Below are 19,841 nucleotides of genomic sequence, written 5' to 3' on the forward strand. Positions count from 1 at the left end.
GCTGTCCTACATAGAATGTGAAAACCAAAAGCACACTCCTACACACACACACACACATGTGCACACACACTTATGTACTGAAAGTTTCATGAAATCAATGGGACATTTTTAGTAAACATGGTTAGCATGGGAATGAGAAAGACAGGTGCTATGTTAACACTGTTAGAAACATTTAAAATGATATTGGGTGAATATTGAAATAATGTATCAACATGTAATGTAATCACTAGGCATGCAAGTCCCTGGTAAGTTGTTAGTAGCATCTGAATCTCCACTTTACTAGGGTTGCCATATTTCAAAAAGTAAGTTAAGCTTAGGGTGATGGATTAATAATAATGGGGAAATCCTGGACATATGGCAGCCCTAACTTTACCAAACCACTGGACAGACTGTGAAGCCAGATTCCACAAATTACTCAAGGCATATGCAAAGAGACCTTTGGGGACTTCATATCATAGATCAAAACTAGGATCTCTTTCCACAGAGAACCATCCTGTGGTGTCTACCACCACGTCAGAGGGTTGCCCAAAAGCTTAGCTATACATCTGGACCAGGATAAGCACCTATTCCTTCCTACAAATCAGTGATTGCAGAATGACAAGCTTACTGTCCTTCTGACCTGAGGATCAACCAGTGGTTAGGCACATGCCTTGTGTGCAGTTCGTCCCAGAGTCAATACTTGGCATCCCTGATTAAAATACCTCAGATACTAGGGCTCAGAAAGATGAAAAGCCTTGAAAAGCCACTGCCAGTCAGAGCGGACAATACTAAGCTAGATGGACCAACAGAATGTCCTAGTATAAGACAGCTCCATGTGTTCCTATAACTTTACTGCAACTTATGCTTCACTTTTGATTGCCTGCATTTTTTCTCTTGCCCTCTTCCATTTTACCACACAAACAAAATATGACTGAATCAAATAGATGCAAAGGGTAAGATCAGAGTTGATGTGGATTAAACCTGGGACACATTTCTGATTGAATTCACAGGCCCTCAACAACATTTTTCACATTTGGGGGCTTCACTACAGCAGATTACAACACTCCATTACACCATCAAATATGCCCTACCTTTAGCTACCGTTCTATTCCTATTTCCAAAGTTGACTTCTTGGCCAACAGAAAAAACGATGGCAGAGTCATTTACTGTGTTTCTCTGCTAACAATAAGTTTGGGGTTTTGATAAAGGCTCTTCTGTATGGCATCTGGCTGAACTGGACAAGCCAATGGCCTGATCTTCAGCTCTTCTTATGTCCTTGTGTTATGTTGCTAGTCAATGCATGAGAAAATAAGTTAGGCAATGGTAACATGTACTGGACAGTGATGTGGCCAAGAAGCAACACTGATTATATATGACCTGTAATTTCATCAGGACCTGAAAAGAAAACAAGTGAAAAATATATGCCAACAGAAGTGCACCATGAAAACCTCAGCTGCTCTTTTCTCTAGGCACTGGAAAGTGGGTGATCTTCCTACTGTGTGCCCCCCACCTCTCCATGAGCCCAGGTGGATATACCTGACTATATAAAAAGGGACCCTTTGCTCCTGCTTATGTAATTCTCAATATTTTTTGTGCGAGTTCCATTCTTCTTCTTCTTCTTTTAAAAAATCCACCTAGTTTTCTATGAGAGGATTTGAAAAGTCTCTAAATTAACCCATAGCGATTACCCCTATCACGGAATTCACAACTATTTTATTAAAGTAAGATTAAAGATAATACTTCATTGGTAGAAGTAACAGCAGCATTAACCTCTATTTACCTTGACAGAATAAAGCTTTAATACAGCACAGCGAAATTTAATTGAAACAGATAATTATTTTAACATAAAATTTAAATGGAACTTAATTCCTTATTCTGTATGTTTAATACTTTAATATTCGTCATTAATATCTTTTTCTCCCCCTCACTTCTTTAGCATGCATGTAAAATATCACAACTTGGTCACATTCACTTTGCTTATCAAATACTCTCGAATTTATTTTCACTGGGGATGAATAAGCACAAAAATCTGGGTTGCCAAATCACATTTTTTCCTCCCTTGTCTACCGCCACACTTCCCCATCCCTTGCCCTCCCAAATCATGTCCAAATTTTTTGACTGCTGGATTACAAAAGATTCTTGTTTGTTTTATATCCTGTGGCTTTATTACATCAGACAAGCATCAAAGAGGCAGCACACATAGGACTGAAAAATAATACAGCTGCACTTTGCTATGGAGTGTTCTGTATCTGCCTGTGTTTTGTTGTTCATGTAATACTTTTCAATAAACAAAGATGTCAATCAACTTTCTGTGCAGTGCATCACATTTCAGATTTAAACCACTTCAGACACATAGCTGCCCCAAGCTCACACATTTAACAGATAAAAATTCAGCTTTCTGTCAAGGCAGAATACAGTATTGATTGGAGACTGTATTTAGGCTAGTGTGCCTGTTGGAGCTGTATTATCTTCAAACTCATATAGTGCCCATTGCAGAGGCGTAACACAAAGTGCATTTTGTTTCTAGTGTAAACTCTTTTTCTCACAGCGCTACATAACATGAGCTGACTAGTGCCTTACCTATGGTACATTTATCCCAGAATAGTGGAAAGTGAAGGACTGAGAAGGTACATACCGAACTTTGACTGTTTGATATGAATCTAGTGTGTTGTGCACCACCTAATTCAAACGTTGTTCATTTAAAAAGCATGGCTGCACAAGTCCTTCAGTTTAATGATCCAAGAGCAAAACATGTCGTACAAGCAGCACTTTAAATAAATACATCAGCTGTGTACTAAGAGCCCAAGTATTTGCTGTGGGCCTGTTTCTGTGCATATGCGGTAATTACACAGTGAAAACATGGGCTATGATTTTCTCCCTTTAGCAGCATGCTGGACTACTCCCCAATATAGTTTGCTATATCCACCTGAACCTCTCTTGGGATTGCCAAAGGTTAGATGCTATGTCACTTCTAAGCTACTGGGAGATTGGCATACAATCCCAGTAAATCTCCAACTAATTGCATTTGAATTTTAGGTGTCACATCTGGTTTTGACCTCTGAAGGTTGACAGGAAAAGTTTGACAGGTCTTAAAGTGACTCCTGACTTCAAAAACACTTGTTTTAACAAAACAAACAGCTCACAGCGCGGCCTCCATGAAGTCTGCATGCAAAGGACTTCTGCCCATGCTACTTCCTGGCCTCCCCACACAACTGACAAGAAGCAACTCTGGGGCCCATGAGGACTTTGTGGATTTTAAGTGGAAGATGCTACCAAGAAGATAGCACCGTCTTATCCTGCACCTTCTACTCCACCCTACTCACCAGTGGCTTGGGAGGGGCAGGGTTCGATTCCGTAAGTAGAAACAGACTACTCCATTCCTTTAGTTGTAAACAAATGCACCCCTTTGTATCTCCAAACCACTGGACTAGGGCATTAGGTGGCATGCCAGGAAGAAAGGTAAAAGAGGTCACTTATGGCAAAAAGAGAGCACTGACATGCGTAAAATTCGCATATGCTAATCCATATGTATAGATGCAAAATTAGAAATAATTACTATAATTTAAATACAAATGCAATACATCTCAATGTAGTAGGGCAGGCTATGACTAGGTGACATGTATCCCTGCTCAGTCTTGCGATCCAAGTGTTTTCAAAACTGGACTTGGGTCAGACAGCCCTTCAAATGGAGAGCTGTCCTTTGTAACGTAGGACACATGGTCATCCCAAAAGAACACCTATACAATTGTGTTGTTCTTCTTGGCAATATGGAGCACTCTGCCCTTCCCTAAGGTTCAGCTAGTAGGAACTTTAACTTTTGGATAAAAGCCTTCTCTTCTCACAGACACTTCTGGTGTGACAGGGAGCCTGCATGGTGGCAGATGACAGACGTCAGATGTTTTACTAGATTGTTTTCACTGTGAGTTCTGTTTTTACTTATTTTATTTCGCTTTGCTGTTACCCACCCTGAGATCAGTCCCAAGGAAGAGCAGGATATAAATTCTATAAATAATAACTTTTTCGGTCATACATTTGTATGTTAATGATGGCAGTGAGAATGATGAATCGGAAACAGCACAAGAGTAAAGACTGGATACATGTGTCTCCCTCTCCCTTTCAACAGGGCAGAAACGATACAGCTCACAATTCCTTAGCCATTAAGGGCAAAAGGGTAAGGATATGCTTATTCCAAAAGGCTGAGAATTGTCAGTTCGTTGGACCTGACTTTTGGCCTTGCTGTCCCCCACCCCACCCTCCAGCCATACTGCTGCTGTATTGCCTTTTAGTTTCACTACAAAATCTACACACAAGCCCCCCTACCCTGTTTGCCACAGAGTTAAAGCTTTTCTGTATTCTACTTTGCATTAAAAAATTCGCGAGCATAAACTTTTCCAGGCTTTTACCAAGTCTGAGAAGTCTAAGTGTGCAATTTCAACAGCGTTCACAGACATTTCCTTGACAGCGCAAATAATAGGGAAGCCTTTGCTTGTGTAGAGCTCTACGTGTGCACGGGAATTCTGAAGTTCACACTAGCATTATAGGATACAAGGGCTTGGGGCGAAGGTCCATGTATGCTTCAGTATACCAATAGCAAGCGACACTTTTGAGTAAATGCTCTTTTTGTGGATGGGGACAATATCCTGCTCTGATGCTGTGAACCTTGGGCCATTACATCAGTAGATAAGTTTCTGGTTCACTGTGATATTGAGGGGGGGGGAGAATCTATAATGTTCCCATTGGCCTTAAAAGCAGAAAACATCAGGAGTAGCTTGTTAAATGAATTTAGCAGCAGGGAAGCCTGCAGCTCATCAGCTTTCTCTTCCTCAAAAGCAGGTACTTATTGCAGTAAAGAGGAATTATTGCTTAGGATCACTGGGTATGGAAATGTTTTTGGGTTGTTGATTTTTTTTGGGGGGGGTATAATAGTAGGGGGGAAGGGAAGGTTTAAAAAGGCTACCCACGTCCATCGCCTGCTTTGTTTCCAGTGCTGGAATATAAGAGTTTCTTACAGTGTACATATTTCATTTTTATTTGTCTGCATTACTGTAGCTGCAAAACAAACACAGCCATTTTCCTATTTGCCTATGGAACAAATTAAAGCTTATCCTAGGCTCAGAGTGGATGGATTTTTATTATTATTACTACTCACACCATTCAATGAATGCATGACAGCCATTTGCTTTACCAGCAAATATAGCACTGTATCTAAAAATGAAAATGTCATAGATAATCCTTGTCTTGTTTCCTTCAGTTCCCTAAATATTAGATTTAAGACAAAAGGCTCAGCACAGTCTATTGGCTCTTGATACACAAAGAGGCACCCATGTACACCTAAGGCTCCCGTGCATGAAAGGGCCTCTCTACTTTCTTTCAGGAGCAGATCAGAGGCACATCTTTGTCACAATGGTCATATTAGCCTCCCGTGATAAACTGAATGCATCTTTTGATGTCGATGTACATGTTGCCGACTAAAAGTATTAGTTCCGTATAAATAGATTGTGGCCTATAACTTCCAAATATAACAATACACATCATTATGTTTCACTGGTATTGCAAGCAGATACACCCTTCAAAAGTTTTGGATTGTTGATCTGCTTTATATCTTTCTGGGGATGAGAGAAATTCCTAGCAAGGAAAAAAATGCAGTAGTATGCAATTAAATGGATCTTCACTGTATTTATCTGGCACGTCTCTCTTTTTCTCCCTTTTATTGGCCATTGTTTACGGTGAATCAGGTTTTAATGTGTGTAACACTCCAAAAGGTAAGCTAGAAATCTTGTAAATAGATAGATAGATTTATCTGGACCAAGAAAAGAAGTATCCAAGACTATCAAACTAATTCCTCATTCCTCTGCTTGCTCTGATGTGCTGATAGCATGCTAGAGTGAAACACACACAGCATAAGCCAATGCATGTCTAATCTGAAAGTCCCATCAAATACATTCGTACTTACTCTCAGGTAAGTGGACATAGGGTGGTAGCCTGAATTTGCTGGGAAGGATACATGTTTCTTTTATCATCCACTCACATCTACCTAAAATATTAAGGGTTGTATCCAACATTATTCCTATTCAGGATAATAGGACTAAATCTGGATGCTACCCTAAGTCTCCTATCATGTTTTTTTCCTCCAAAATATGGATACTGTCAGAGCTGCCACCCAGTCCCAGCTCACATAGGACCAAGTCCGCCAGCGTTCACTTTATAAGAGTCTTTATTAAGTTACAGGTTTCATTTCCGAACTGCAGCGTGCAGCTCTACACCTTCTGCCCTAGGTCGGCGAAGACCCGTCTGAGTCCCCGCCTCTTGCACACCAGCTTAATACCCTAGCCTTGCTCCACCTCCTTCGCCTCTCCCTACGTCTCTGGGTCCTTCTGCCCCCCTGGGCCTCCTCCCTTCTACTCTCCTCTGACGCTGACCCCCCTGATCCTTCTGCCTCCTTGCGGCGGGCTTTGGGACCTGGCTCACTCTCCGGGCTGCTTACTGCTCCGGCTTCCTCTGCATTTGAACTTGGCGCGCGCGCCCAACTCTCTACTTTCCTCTTAACCGTTGCCTCGCTCTCTGAGGAGGGCGTGACCACCCCTGACTCGTGCCCTCCCTCCTGCTGACAGCCTCCGGAACCCGATGCCTGGCTACCTTCCTCCCTGCTGCTCTCAGTCTTGAGCGTGGGTCCCGACTTCCAGCTGCTGCCGCCCTCAGTTATGAGCGTGGGTCCCGACTTCCAGCTGCTACTCTCTGAATCTCCTCTGTTCCCTTCCTCCTGGGGTGTCCCCCCGGATCCCCCCCTTGCTCTGCTCACTGGGGCTCCCTTTTGGGAGTCCTCTGACTCACTGCTTAGGCTTGGAGATCTCGGGTCGTCATCATCACTCATTTTCCCTTCGGATTCCTCCCCCTCGCTCTCTGCTTCCTCCCTTCTCTGCGTCTCTGCTCCTGAACCCCTGACATCCATCCCCCCCTCGAAGCCCCCCCTTCCCCCCTCCCCGCTTTCAGGTGTGGGTGCTGGGTGCTCCATCATCACGGGAGGGAATGCCGGATACAGTTCGCTCCCCGTGGTTGGCCGCCAACTGAAGACCTCCGAGTCTTCCTCCTCGCGGTCGCCGACGTTGACCTGTTCCGCTTCCATCTCTGTACCGCCGTGCTCGAACCCAAGGTCCTCCCCGAACACGTCCATGTCAGTCTCTGCGTCGGTCGCTCGACCTGGCATCTCCAGCCACTTCCTGCGCCATTGCTCCTCCTGTCGATCGTCCCACCAATACGAGGTGTCTGACGCCGCACCCGCCGGCGATCCTTCTGGGGAACGGGTGCTCAGTGCGGGTTCCCCGTCCGAGTCGAATCCATGGAACGTGCTGGAAGAAAGTGTGGGCGTGAACAGCCAGTCGTCGAAGAAGCTCGCTGGCATGGGTCTGTGTGGGAAAAGGGCATGAAACTCGTCCTTGAGCAGGGGTTCCTCCAAAGCGTAGTCTGGCACCCAGCTATTGGCGCTGGCCCGGGTGCCCTCTCTGGCTAGGAGGTATTCGACTCCCTCTTCCCCCCATCTGGAGTCCAAAATCTCCGTGACCTCGTTGATGGGGTCTTGCTGCGTCACCCCTCGCGTCTCCGTCCGCTCCCGGAACGGACTCGGTGCCGTCCCTGGCTCCTGGAATCTGTGAGGTGCCTTGTAGGGAGTGAGCACCGACCTGTGGAACACCGGATGCATTCTGGAACCCTCCGGCAGCACCAGTCGGAAGGCTACCGGGTTGATCTGTGCTTCGACTTGGTACGGACCAATTTGCTTGTGCCCCAACTTCTTCTTGGCTAGTGACCTGGTCGGCACTGCGTGGGCTGCCAACCAGACCCAGTCTCCCACTTGGATCTCTTCGCCAACCCGCCTGTGCTTGTCAGCTTGCACCTTGTAGGCGTGCTTAGCTAGCTCCAGCTGCCGTCTGAGTTGATCGTGTACCGCCTGCAACTCTGACGCGAACGCGTCCGCCGTCTGTGGTTCTCCGTCCCCCACTCTCTCCCGTCCCGGGAAGGTTCTGGGATTCCTCCCATTGTTGGCGAAGAACGGCGTCACCCCTGTGGACACGTGCTTCGTGTTGTTGTAAGCGAACTCGGCGAGCGGCAGGTAATCCACCCAGGTCGCAGGTTGTTGATTGGCATAGCATCTCAGGTACTGCTGCATGATGGCATTGACCCTCTCTGCTTGCCCGTTGGTCTGCGGGTGTCTTGCTGATGCCAGATCGACCTTGACATTTAGAAAACTCATCAGCTTCTGCCAGAAAGTCGAGACGAACTGGCGCCCGCGGTCGGACAGGATAGACCGCGGCAGACCATGCACTTTGAACACGTGATCTATGAACAGTTTGGCGGTTTGTTCCGCCGTGGCCACCTTCGCACACGGAATGAAATGTGCCATCTTGGTGAACAAGTCCACCACCACTAGTACAGCTGTCTTGCCTCTCGAGCTGGGTAGATCCGTAACAAAGTCCAGGGCCACTCTCTCCCACGGTTCAAACGGCGTTTGCAGCGGTTCCAGCAGTCCCGCCGGTGGTTTGTGCACCGGTTTGGCCCTCTGGCAGGTGTCGCACCTCGCAACGTAGTCCGCGACTTCCCCTCTCAGTCTGGGCCACCAAAAGTCCCTTGCGACTAATTCCACCGTTTTTTCCGTGCCAAAGTGCCCGGCCGTGGGTGCGTCGTGCAGCTGCTGCAGTACCCTGGCGCGAAGTTCGTCTCCCGGCACGTAGATGGCCCCTTTACGTAAGAGCAAGCCGTCTCGTATCTGGAACTCGTCGCCCTTCGCCGTGCCCTTGTGCACCTCTGCCATCTTCGCCCGCGCGAAGGAGTCGTCCTGCAACGCCCGCCGCACCGCATCCAGGTCTACTGTGGCTGAAGCGCACGCCCACGCTGTTGGCGCGAAGATGTGCATGGCTGCCGCTGGCGTCGCCTCTTCGAGGTATTGCGGTTTGCGGGACAGTGCATCCGCCATGACGTTGGTGTCGCCTGGGACGTACTCTATTCGGAAATTGAAGTCAGCAAAGAACTCCGCCCAACGTATCTGCCTCTGGTTCAGGAACTGAGCCGTGCGCCAGTGCTCCAGATTCTTGTGATCCGTGCAGACCTGCACCGTGTGCTTGGCGCCGATCAGGAAGTGCCTCCACGCCTTGAAAGCTGCATGAATGGCCAGCAACTCCCTGTCCCAGACGGTGTAGTTCTGCTCCGACTTGCTGAGCTTTCTGGAGTAGAACGCTCCCGGCCTCCAGACCCCCTGTGGGTCCCTTTGCAGCAGGACAGCTCCCACTGCTCTATCGGACGCGTCTGTCTCTACCCGCATCGGTTTGCTGGGGTCGATATGCAGCAGTTGCTCTTCCGACGCGAAGAGACGCTTGAGTGCCTGAAAGGACTGCTCCGCCTGCTCCGTCCAGATGAATTTCTTTTTCTTGGAGCTTAGCGTGTCCGTAATGGCCGCCGTCTGCATCGCGAACCCCTTGATAAACTTGCGATAGAAGTTGGCGAAGCCGACAAACCGCTGGACCTCCTTCCGATTGCGCGGGCTCTTCCAATCCAACACCGCACGAACCTTGGCGCTGTCCATGGCTAGCCCCTTGTCCGACAACTTGTAACCCAAGAAATCCACCTCCGTCGTGTCGAACTGGCACTTCTCCAGTTTGGCGTACAGTCTATGCTGCTGCAGCCTCTTCAGCACCTCCCGAACATCTTGGTCATGGGCTTGCTGCGAGTCGGAGAATATCAGGATGTCATCCAGAAAGCAGACGCACTTCTTGTAAAGGAGTCCCGCCAACACATGATGCATGAAAGCTTGGAAACAGTGAGAACCGTTTTGCAATCCAAACGGCATCACTCTGTATTCGTAGGTGCCCAGAGGCGTGAACATGGCTGTCTTCCACTCATCGCCCTCCCTCATGCGGATGAGATTGTACGCACCTCGCAGGTCCAACTTGGTGAACACGCGTCCCTTGCGCACCGTCGCTAGCAGGTCGTCAATCCTGGGCATGGGGAAATCAGAAGGCTTGGTCATCTTGTTTAAGAGGCGAAAATCCACCACCAGTCTTTTCTGGGGCGTGTCCTTCTTCTTCACGAAGAAAACAGGACTGCCCCCTACTGCCCTGGACTCCCGGATGAAACCGCGCTGCAAATTGTGATCTATGAACTGTTTGAGTTCCTGTAATTCGTCCTCAGACATGGAATACAGCTTCCCTTTCGGCAGCGTCGCCCCTGGTAGGAGGTCAATCTTGCAGTCATATTGCCTGTGCGGTGGTAGCTTGTCAGCCTCTTTCTCGCAGAAGACCTCCAGAAAGTCTGCGTATTTGTGGGGGACTGCTTGCAACGTTCCCAACTGCAGTTGTGATTCCTCCTCCTCTCCCTCCTGTCTGGGCAGGATGCAGTGTTCTGCGCAATAAGAGGAGCCGAAGATCAGCTGTCTCTGGTACCAAGCCAGTGTCGGACTGTGCCTGTCCAGCCAACTCATGCCCAACACAATGGGCGTGTCCGACAGTTGGGTGACATTAAAACTGATGACTTCCCTGTGGTTGCCAAGGCGCATCACCATCGGTGGCGTTTGCTTCACCACCTGCCCCCCTAGCAACTCTCTGCCATCCACTGTGACGACTTGCAGGGGCAGAGTGGCAGGCAGTAGCTGTATAGCGTGCTGCTCCACAAAATCCTGCGCTATAAAGTCTGCGTTGCTTCCAGAATCCACAGAAAGCGGTACTTCGATAGTGACGCCATCGGGTAGCTGGAGAGATGCTGTGAGCTGCACTACTGGTTTGGGTGGGAGGGGGTCCGTGGGTTGCAAGATCGCTGGGGACTGCTTCACTGATGCGTCTGGCTGGGCCCCAGTGCCTCTGTCTCCAGCCAGACATCGTCGTTTCCCTGCTGTGGTTCTCCTTGCTGTGTTGCTGCAGTCACCATTGCTGAGGCTGCAGTGTGCTTGTGGAGCCTCCGGGGACACTCTTTCGCCAAATGGCCTGGATCCTCGCAGATGTAACACTTCCTGTTCCCTCTAGGAGGCTTCGCTTTCACTGCTGTTGGTGCTAGGGCTCTGGCTGCTGACTGAGCCCTTGCACCTCCAACCTCCATCGGTTCCCCTCCCCCTCCTGGCGGAGGTGTGGATTGCGCACGCGCTGCTTCTCTTGGAACGAAAGAGAAACTTCTCGCTGCTTCGCGCCCTCCACGTCCTTCATCTCTGCACCAGGGACGTTCTTCCAGCCTCACCCCCACAGTCAGCGCCCTTTGGACCACCTCCTGCGTGCTGCGGGGCCTCTCCCCCCTTGCAATTTCATCCTTGACCGCTGAGCTTAGACCCTCCCAGAACAGGTCTCTGACAGGGGGCGAATCCCGGTCCCACTCTAAGGCACTGACCAGCGCAAAAAAGCGGGCGTGGTACTGCCGGACGCTTGCCCTCCCTTGTTTCAGTCCATGAATCTCCCGTCGGGCAAGATCCACATCAATAGTAGACAAAAAACACGCATCCATCGCTTTGATAAAGGCATCTGCATTCTGAAGCGCCGGATCTTTATCCCTCCACAAATTGCGTAGCCACGCTTTAGCATCCCCATGCAAATGGGATAGTATGAACCCCACTTTCTCTTCCTCATCTCTAAAGTCTTTTGCCAGCAGTTGCAGTGCGCACATTACGTCTGCTCGAAAATTGGGGTACTGTTGTAAATTCCCATCGAAGTGAGCCACAAGCCCTCCTGCTCTCCGTGCCAACCCAACCCCCTCCGGTCTGGGTCCTGGCTGCCCGTGTTTAACCCATGCTTCAAACCTGGCGTGGAGATCTCTGTAGGCGGCTGCCGCATCCTCCTCCCTCTCCTTGGATGCCAGTACCTCCGCGTTCAATTGGGTAACTGCCTGTTGCAGCGCTGCAACTTTCTCTGCTTCCGTCATCTCTGCTAACCGTCGTGAGCTTGCTCCCAAACACCGATCCCCTCCTCCAGCTGCCTCTCTCTCCGCTGCGAGATATCAGGTGTCCGAAGCTTTTACGAGACGGGTCTTACTGTCAGAGCTGCCACCCAGTCCCAGCTCACATAGGACCAAGTCCGCCAGCGTTCACTTTATAAGAGTCTTTATTAAGTTACAGGTTTCATTTCCGAACTGCAGCGTGCAGCTCTACACCTTCTGCCCTAGGTCGGCGAAGACCCGTCTGAGTCCCCGCCTCTTGCACACCAGCTTAATACCCTAGCCTTGCTCCACCTCCTTCGCCTCTCCCTACGTCTCTGGGTCCTTCTGCCCCCCTGGGCCTCCTCCCTTCTACTCTCCTCTGACGCTGACCCCCCTGATCCTTCTGCCTCCTTGCGGCGGGCTTTGGGACCTGGCTCACTCTCCGGGCTGCTTACTGCTCCGGCTTCCTCTGCATTTGAACTTGGCGCGCGCGCCCAACTCTCTACTTTCCTCTTAACCGTTGCCTCGCTCTCTGAGGAGGGCGTGACCACCCCTGACTCGTGCCCTCCCTCCTGCTGACAGCCTCCGGAACCCGATGCCTGGCTACCTTCCTCCCTGCTGCTCTCAGTCTTGAGCGTGGGTCCCGACTTCCAGCTGCTGCCGCCCTCAGTTATGAGCGTGGGTCCCGACTTCCAGCTGCTACTCTCTGAATCTCCTCTGTTCCCTTCCTCCTGGGGTGTCCCCCCGGATCCCCCCCTTGCTCTGCTCACTGGGGCTCCCTTTTGGGAGTCCTCTGACTCACTGCTTAGGCTTGGAGATCTCGGGTCGTCATCATCACTCATTTTCCCTTCGGATTCCTCCCCCTCGCTCTCTGCTTCCTCCCTTCTCTGCGTCTCTGCTCCTGAACCCCTGACAGATACGCTTAAGTCATTGTGCAGCTACTTTGAATTCAAATCTCCAGGACCTCATAAGCTGCACCCAAGGATACTAAAGGAGCTTGCAGATGTAATCTCAAAGCCTCTGTCTATAACCTTTCAGAATTCTTGAAGAACAAGTGAAGTCCCTGCAGATTGGAGGAAGGCAAATGTTGCCCCATCTTCAAAAAGGAAAGGAAAGAAGACCTAGGTAGCAGTCAGCCTGTGAGCACTTAGAAAAGGATGCTGTGATTACACTTAGAAAAGGATGCTGTGTACTTAAACACAGCATGGGTTTCTCAAAAACAAATCATGCCAGAACAATCTCATTTCTTTTCTTTTCTTTTATAGAGTTACAAGCTTAGTGGATCAGGGGAATGCTGTGGACATAGTGTATCTTGATATCAGTAAGGCTTTTGACAAAGTTCCCCATGATATTCTTGCAGAGAAGCTGGTAAAATGTGGGCTGGATAAGATTACTGTTAGGTGGATTTGGTTGAGTAACTGAACCCATATAGTCCTCCTTAATGGTTCCTTATCATCCTGGAAAAAGTGACAAGTGGGGTTCTGCAGGGTGAAGGAATTGAGGGGATGTGCATCAAATTTGCAGGACCAGTAGCTAGCACCACAGAAGACAGAACTAAGGTTCAATATTACTTTAACAGATTGGAGAACTGAGCGCAAACTAACAAAATTAATTTCAATAGGGACAAATATAAAGTTCTACACTAAGGCAGGAAAAACCAGCTGCACAAATATAAGATGGGAGCCAACTGGCTTGACAGTCATGCATGTGAGAAAATCTAGAGGTCTTAGTAGACCACAAGTTTAACGTGAGTCAACAGTGTGATGCAGCAGCAAAACAAAAACAAAATCCTAATGCTATTCTGGCTACATCAACAGAAGCATAGTGTCCAGATCAGGGGAAGTAATAGTCCTGCTCTGTTCTGCCTTGGTCAGACCACACCTGGATTATTGTCTCCAGGCCTGGGCACCACAATTTAAGAAGGATCTTGACAAGCTGGAATGTGTGCATACTCTTTCAGTGTATTCCTCTCTTCGCCAAACATGCCCCTTCAAAGATGGCATTTGTGGAATAGATAAAGGCAAACAAATAGTATTGGTTTCTGAGCGAGTTCAGAGGGAAAACACAAACCTCTGATATCTATAAGAACTTCCCTATTCACTTCCAAAAAGGGTACATTTGCGTTCATGAAAATAGATGAATATGTGCTACCCACCATTGGCAGTGAAGTGAGCAGGAAAGCTTGGTCATTCCAGAGGTGTGCATTCCTTGCATCACATAGTCAACACTCAGTGAAGAATAAAAAATAAGCAAGCAATGTATAATATTAGCAATACTATACTCACTTACCTGGGAGTAAGCCCCATTAAACTCCATGGGGATGATATCTGAGCAGACTTCTCTAGGATTGCATTCTTACTGTTTCCATGGTGGTTGTTTTCCTGTGTGGCAAATGTGTGTAAAGGATCAACATGACTCTATCTTGCAATATGTACAGATTTAATTATACAAAGTTAAAGGAATATTTTTAAGGCAACCATTCAAGGCATGAAACAAAAGGCCGTCAGCACATCCCAGAAGTCCTGCTGTTGTTCATTTATAAATTATTTCCTGGAATTCACATTACGAAACACATTACAGAAGTGCTCTCTACCCCTCCAGTGTTACAGTTCAAGGTAATATGTGACAGATTTGAACATTTTTTGAAAAGAAAATCTCCCAAGTGTGCAGATTGCAGCATTGCTCACTTAGAGATTACAGAGGCTTTTATATCTGTTACAAACGTGCAGTTATACTGATAACTTCAAAAGTGGAATATTACATATGATGCTGAAAATTCCAAACAAGTCCACTGATATGTTCTCTTTCTTTTCCTTTCTCTCTCCTCCCCACCCTCCTTTTCATTTAGCAATTGCTGGCTTGCCAGAGATCTTGAACTTGAGAAAGGTTAGACTTCACAATGCTGGAGCAGTTTGTGAGCATCAGCAGATTTAGCTTGTAATTTCATTGATCTATGTGGGCTTGCTGTTTGCAAACCAGCTGCTGCACTGTTTCCCCACAGCTACTGATCTGAGTAGCATTGATTTTTTCCCTTACATTAACATAGCATTACTTCTTTAATGGGCAATAAATGACTGGATGTAAATACAAACAGCGCTGCAACAAGAAAAGATGGGGGATGAGGGGGATCAGTTTGTCCCCGGCTTTTCATTTATTTATTTATTTAGAGGGCTCTATTAATATTTGCCATTAAAATTAAAAGCAAAAAATATTGACCAAGATAATTCAATTTTGATTTTAGAGCAGGTCTTTTCAAAAATGGTTTTTTCCCCAGGAGGCAGCTTTTTTAGCTGTATTTGCTAACAGACATATATTACACTGCATATGGATATTGCTGTTGAAGCACATAGATTTTCATAAGGCTAAAAAGTAAAAGCACTATGAAGTGCCTTGCCCCTTGCCCCTTTATTACTACACTCTGAAAGGTAACGAATTCTAATTTTTATGTCAGCCACAGCAATCACACAAAATACGTTATCTCTTGCCTTAGTAATCATTAGAAAAACATGAAATGGATTTTGTTACGGCAGAATGGCATAAGAAAATTTGCCCGATATAAATTTTTGAAATATTGAATATCCCCTTGTGATGTGAAGTGTCCAGCTTTAAGCCTTTGAAAAGATATCATGTTAAGAATGCTGTGACATATTCTCAGTCTCTAGGAGTGAAATGCATCTTCATATTGTCAGTTGGCACTTGTGTTCCTCATCTGCATTGAAGCAAACCTTACCCACAATACAGCGAAAAGGTGACAAATATAATGGATTTCTAAAGCGTATGCTTTAATATACACAAAGCTTCCATGGAAATGGTTTCTGTGCTATAAAAGACATACTCAGTGCTGTTTTTCTAGGAAAAAAAGGTGCCAGAGCTCAGCATGTGCCTCTCCCCTGTTCTCTTAGATGGCACCTGAGCACCGGTGAACTCCGGCTGAAAAAAAGCCCTGGATATACTGAACACAATAGTGTTCAATGTCCACTAACTTTCTTCTATGATGTATACAATCTGTTGTGCTCAGATCTCCTTCTCCATAGAGTATATGAAAGGAAGTATCCCCTACCTGCTATTCTGCCATTTCCAGTCAGCATATTCTTGATGAGAGCCAGAACCTGCATGATTAAAATAAACCAATATATAACATATTCAAATATTTTGCCAATTTCTATTAAAAAAGGGAAGTGTTTCATTATGCTCTGCTCATCTGGTTATTCCCCCAAAATGCATGATTATACAGTAGCCATATATTTAATTCTACTGCACTTCTGTTCAGGTTATCATCGGAATTTGGGAACTACGGTTGTAAACTTTAGAACCAGCTGGAATATTAAACAAGGGTTTGAAGATGGTCTAATCCTATGAGTCGTTCAAGGACATGTCACCATATTATCTCAATTCAGACTAAAGGAGGAATGAAGGGGCTCTACACATAAACAACATGACTGCTTATACTTTGGTTTAATAAGCTATGATATGTTTATCAGAATTATTTCAGTGTGTCTATGAATTCAGAGAGAATGGTGTTTCTCCTTCTAAAGGTCTTTTTTACTAATAGCCATGTCACAATACAAAGTATAGAGAAGAAATAACTTGCTTCAACAAGCTAAGATTTAAGTTTTTAACCAGCTGGACACAAAACACACATACACACATCTAATCGGTAACTGCTATGCTCTGGATCATTTATGAACAGCAAGGTGCTTCATTGACCCTCATAAAGACATCTGCCTTGTACTGCCCATGAGTGTCTCTTATGGACCCAAGACAAGCAAAGTATTCACTGCTCAGCTTGCTAATCTTCTGTATCTCTATGTGCATGTTCTTCAGTGTAATGCAGCTTTTAATTCAGCAGGCTAATTTCTGGCATTTTGGTCCTTGATCCCAGTAAATACTGGAGCCTTCCTTCCTTCCCTCCTTTTTTGCAATAGTGAAATTGAATAAGTAAAATAAGTAAAACCAATCCAAATGTTGCACTCGGATGGTTCTACTTTTGTTCTTTGTTTTTCTTCCTCCCTCATTCCCTCTAAACTCAACAGTTTTTAGACCTGCACATTTGTCATAAGGTGGGCTGTGGGGATTTTGTAGGGATTCTGCGGCACTCCCAAGCTTTGCAATTCTAGCTTTGTGGGGGATGTTGCACTATATTAACAAGCATTTTTATCCTGCTTCTGACTGCTTTTCAGTGACTCAGGTTTGCTAAAGGGTCCTATTGTGGATTGGCCCTTTTGTGATATCAATTGTGAGCCATTAAGGGATTGTGATTAAGTGGGCACCAACTCAAGGAAAGAGGCAATCCTTGTACATGCTTTTTAATGCAAGGTTGCCCATTCAGTCATCACTTTAATTTATCTGCAGCACAGGCTTTTACTGGATGCTAAGCAGTTCAGTGGTTTAGGTTCAGTCGAGTCATTTGTTCCTATGGTTTTCATTCTAACATGCTTAGTTTTGAATGGTTATTTTGGAGTGCTGTTGTTTACAATCTGAGTGCTAAGAGAAGGGTAACTGCCATTCTTTACTTCACACAATCTTGTTAGTTCCATTGATCAGTACAAAAAGACAGAGTAAAGCAATGACTAACAGCATGTTCACCTAGGGGAGATGTCGGCTGCTCTTTTATGATGTAAGTTACAGGACAATCCTACCCAGAATCAACTCCCTGGTCAGCAGCCACCATGTGGGCTAACTGAATGGGAAATCACCCAATGCCTGAGCCAAATTAACTTGCATATACAAACAATAATGTTGTCGCTTGTTTTGATCCAAGAATGTTTTCCTGTGTTTTTTAATCATGCATGTGAGGCAAGAAGGAACAGAAAATGATCACTTAATGGACAGATCTCATCTGTGGCCAGGAGAAGTATGAACTGCTTTAAACCACACCAAATGGGGACATCGTTGGATTCCTAAGTACATTTTCTAAACTCAAACAGTCCTTACTTTTGAGCAAACAGACTAGCAAACTTCCGCATAGGGATGGGCATTCCAGAATTGTTATGCAGCATATTGGGCTATATTTGTGGTTGAAATAAAACCAGTGTTTGTTTGCTTTTTCACTTCTAGGTGACTGCAGAACTATGCTTCAGCTGCACTAAGAAGCCTATTGTGGAAAGGATTTGCAGGCACTTAGTGGTACCAACCCACCCGCTGCAGGGCTAATCCTTTGGCACCAATCTCTGGAGTGAACCAGGAGTCTGGGTTGCCGGGCTGTCAAGAGTAAAAACAAGAGAGCAAGGGTGGAGAAAAAGCCAGGCGTCAGGACTGAAGGCAAAGCAGGAGGAGAGGACAAAACCAGATGCGGGACTGGAGAACAGGCCAAGAATTGGTTTCAAAGGCTGACTAGAAACACAGAGGCATACCAGAACAAAGGTAGACACTGGTGTTCCAAACAAGGCACCAGTAAGATATGAAGTTTCCATTTACTCCTTACTCCCAGGAAGAAGTACCTGCACAGGTAAGCCAGAGAGTTGCTTTGCTCTCCACATAAAACACAGAGCTAAACAGTTCTAGACTCCACTAGCACCTGTGTTTGAGAGCTCAAAAGTTGAACCCAAAATCTTTTGCGTGTTGAGTCACAGTAGCCCCCCAATAATTCACACTTCACACATCAATTTTTGTTTAAGGTTTTTGGCATAATTTTGGCCACAACTTTATTCAAATACAAAAATGTGAGTGGTTGCTTAGGCACTGGTTCCGACTATCTGTCCTTGCCCTCAGGGACAGAGCTGGCCTTCCGGATACCAGCGGAAGCCAGTGTGGGAAACAAGTATTGGGTGAGAAATAAAGCTGGGCACCAGACCATTACTTCTCACCCTCATGTTCCTGTGGGGCTTGCACGGCCCAAGTCCGACTCCGGGGACAAGGACGAAAGAATGGCAAGCCCCTGGATTTCCTTTAACGGAATTCCCATTCGCATCATTTGGAGGGGTAGGCACTTACCCCTCCAAGCACCAATTTAACCAGTGCCTAACCGCCAACCTTACAAGTTGTGACGATTTGCTACGCAGTAGGCAAAAACCAAATGGCACCAGCCAATCAGCCAGATGGCAAAATTCCTACCAGGCCCTCGCGCCAAGGCGAACGACCCCATGACAGGCATAGCAAGGTCAAGCAATCCTTCAATACCCCCCTTAAACAAGGGAGGGAGGGCGGGTGATCCGATGCAAAACGGCCAAGAGGCCGTGCCAACGTCTGGCCCCTGTATATATAGACTCTGACCCCTCCTCTGAATTGGCAACAATCAAAACACCCCAGCAACCCAGTTTAACCATTTAAATGGTCGGGATTCAACTAAATTTGCCTAGTCACTGGAGGGTGGCCTGTTCCCAACCGCAACACGTGCTCTCTGCTAGGGAGAACACGCTTTGCGTGTTGAGTCACAGTAGCCCCCCAATAATTCACACTTCACACATCAATTTTTGTTTAAGGTTTTTGGCATAATTTTGGCCACAACTTTATTCAAATACAAAAATGTGAGTGGTTGCTTAGGCACTGGTTCCGACTATCTGTCCTTGCCCTCAGGGACAGAGCTGGCCTTCCGGATACCAGCGGAAGCCAGTGTGGGAAACAAGTATTGGGTGAGAAATAAAGCTGGGCACCAGACCATTACTTCTCACCCTCATGTTCCTGTGGGGCTTGCACGGCCCAAGTCCGACTCCGGGGACAAGGACGAAAGAATGGCAAGCCCCTGGATTTCCTTTAACGGAATTCCCATTCGCATCATTTGGAGGGGTAGGCACTTACCCCTCCAAGCACCAATTTAACCAGTGCCTAACCGCCATGGAGCCCTCAGCTCACCGCCAAACCACTCACAGCCCCAACCAAGACCTCAGCTTGGTCACCACCGCACCAATCCAATCCTCATTCCCTGAAGCGGAAAGGTGCATGCCATCAGCTTGGAAAAAGGATGGCCTCTCAAAAAGAATCTCGGGGTGGGAAATTGCATCGCCACCCAGCTCCAAAACTTTTTTGACCACAGCAGAATTGAT

The 19,841-nt window shown here is 46.8% G+C and overlaps 1 protein-coding gene across 1 annotated transcript in view; it reads right to left on the reverse strand.

The window, feature by feature from the left end:
• LOC309528992 (uncharacterized protein) overlaps nt 1-19,841 on the reverse strand; it is a 299,370-nt gene that overhangs the window by 105,389 nt on the left and 174,140 nt on the right. The window contains exons 6-7 of the mRNA XM_082216707.1: nt 15,920-15,968; nt 14,149-14,240 (exon numbers count right to left, since the gene is read on the reverse strand). Coding sequence (XP_082072833.1) covers nt 14,149-14,175 — 27 coding nt within the window. The 5' untranslated portion in view covers nt 14,176-14,240; nt 15,920-15,968. The remainder of the gene's footprint in view (nt 1-14,148; nt 14,241-15,919; nt 15,969-19,841) is intronic.

The sequence above is a fragment of the Podarcis vaucheri genome, assembly GCF_965113315.1.
Source record: "Podarcis vaucheri genome assembly, chromosome: 3".
NCBI lineage: Eukaryota > Metazoa > Chordata > Lepidosauria > Squamata > Lacertidae > Podarcis > Podarcis vaucheri.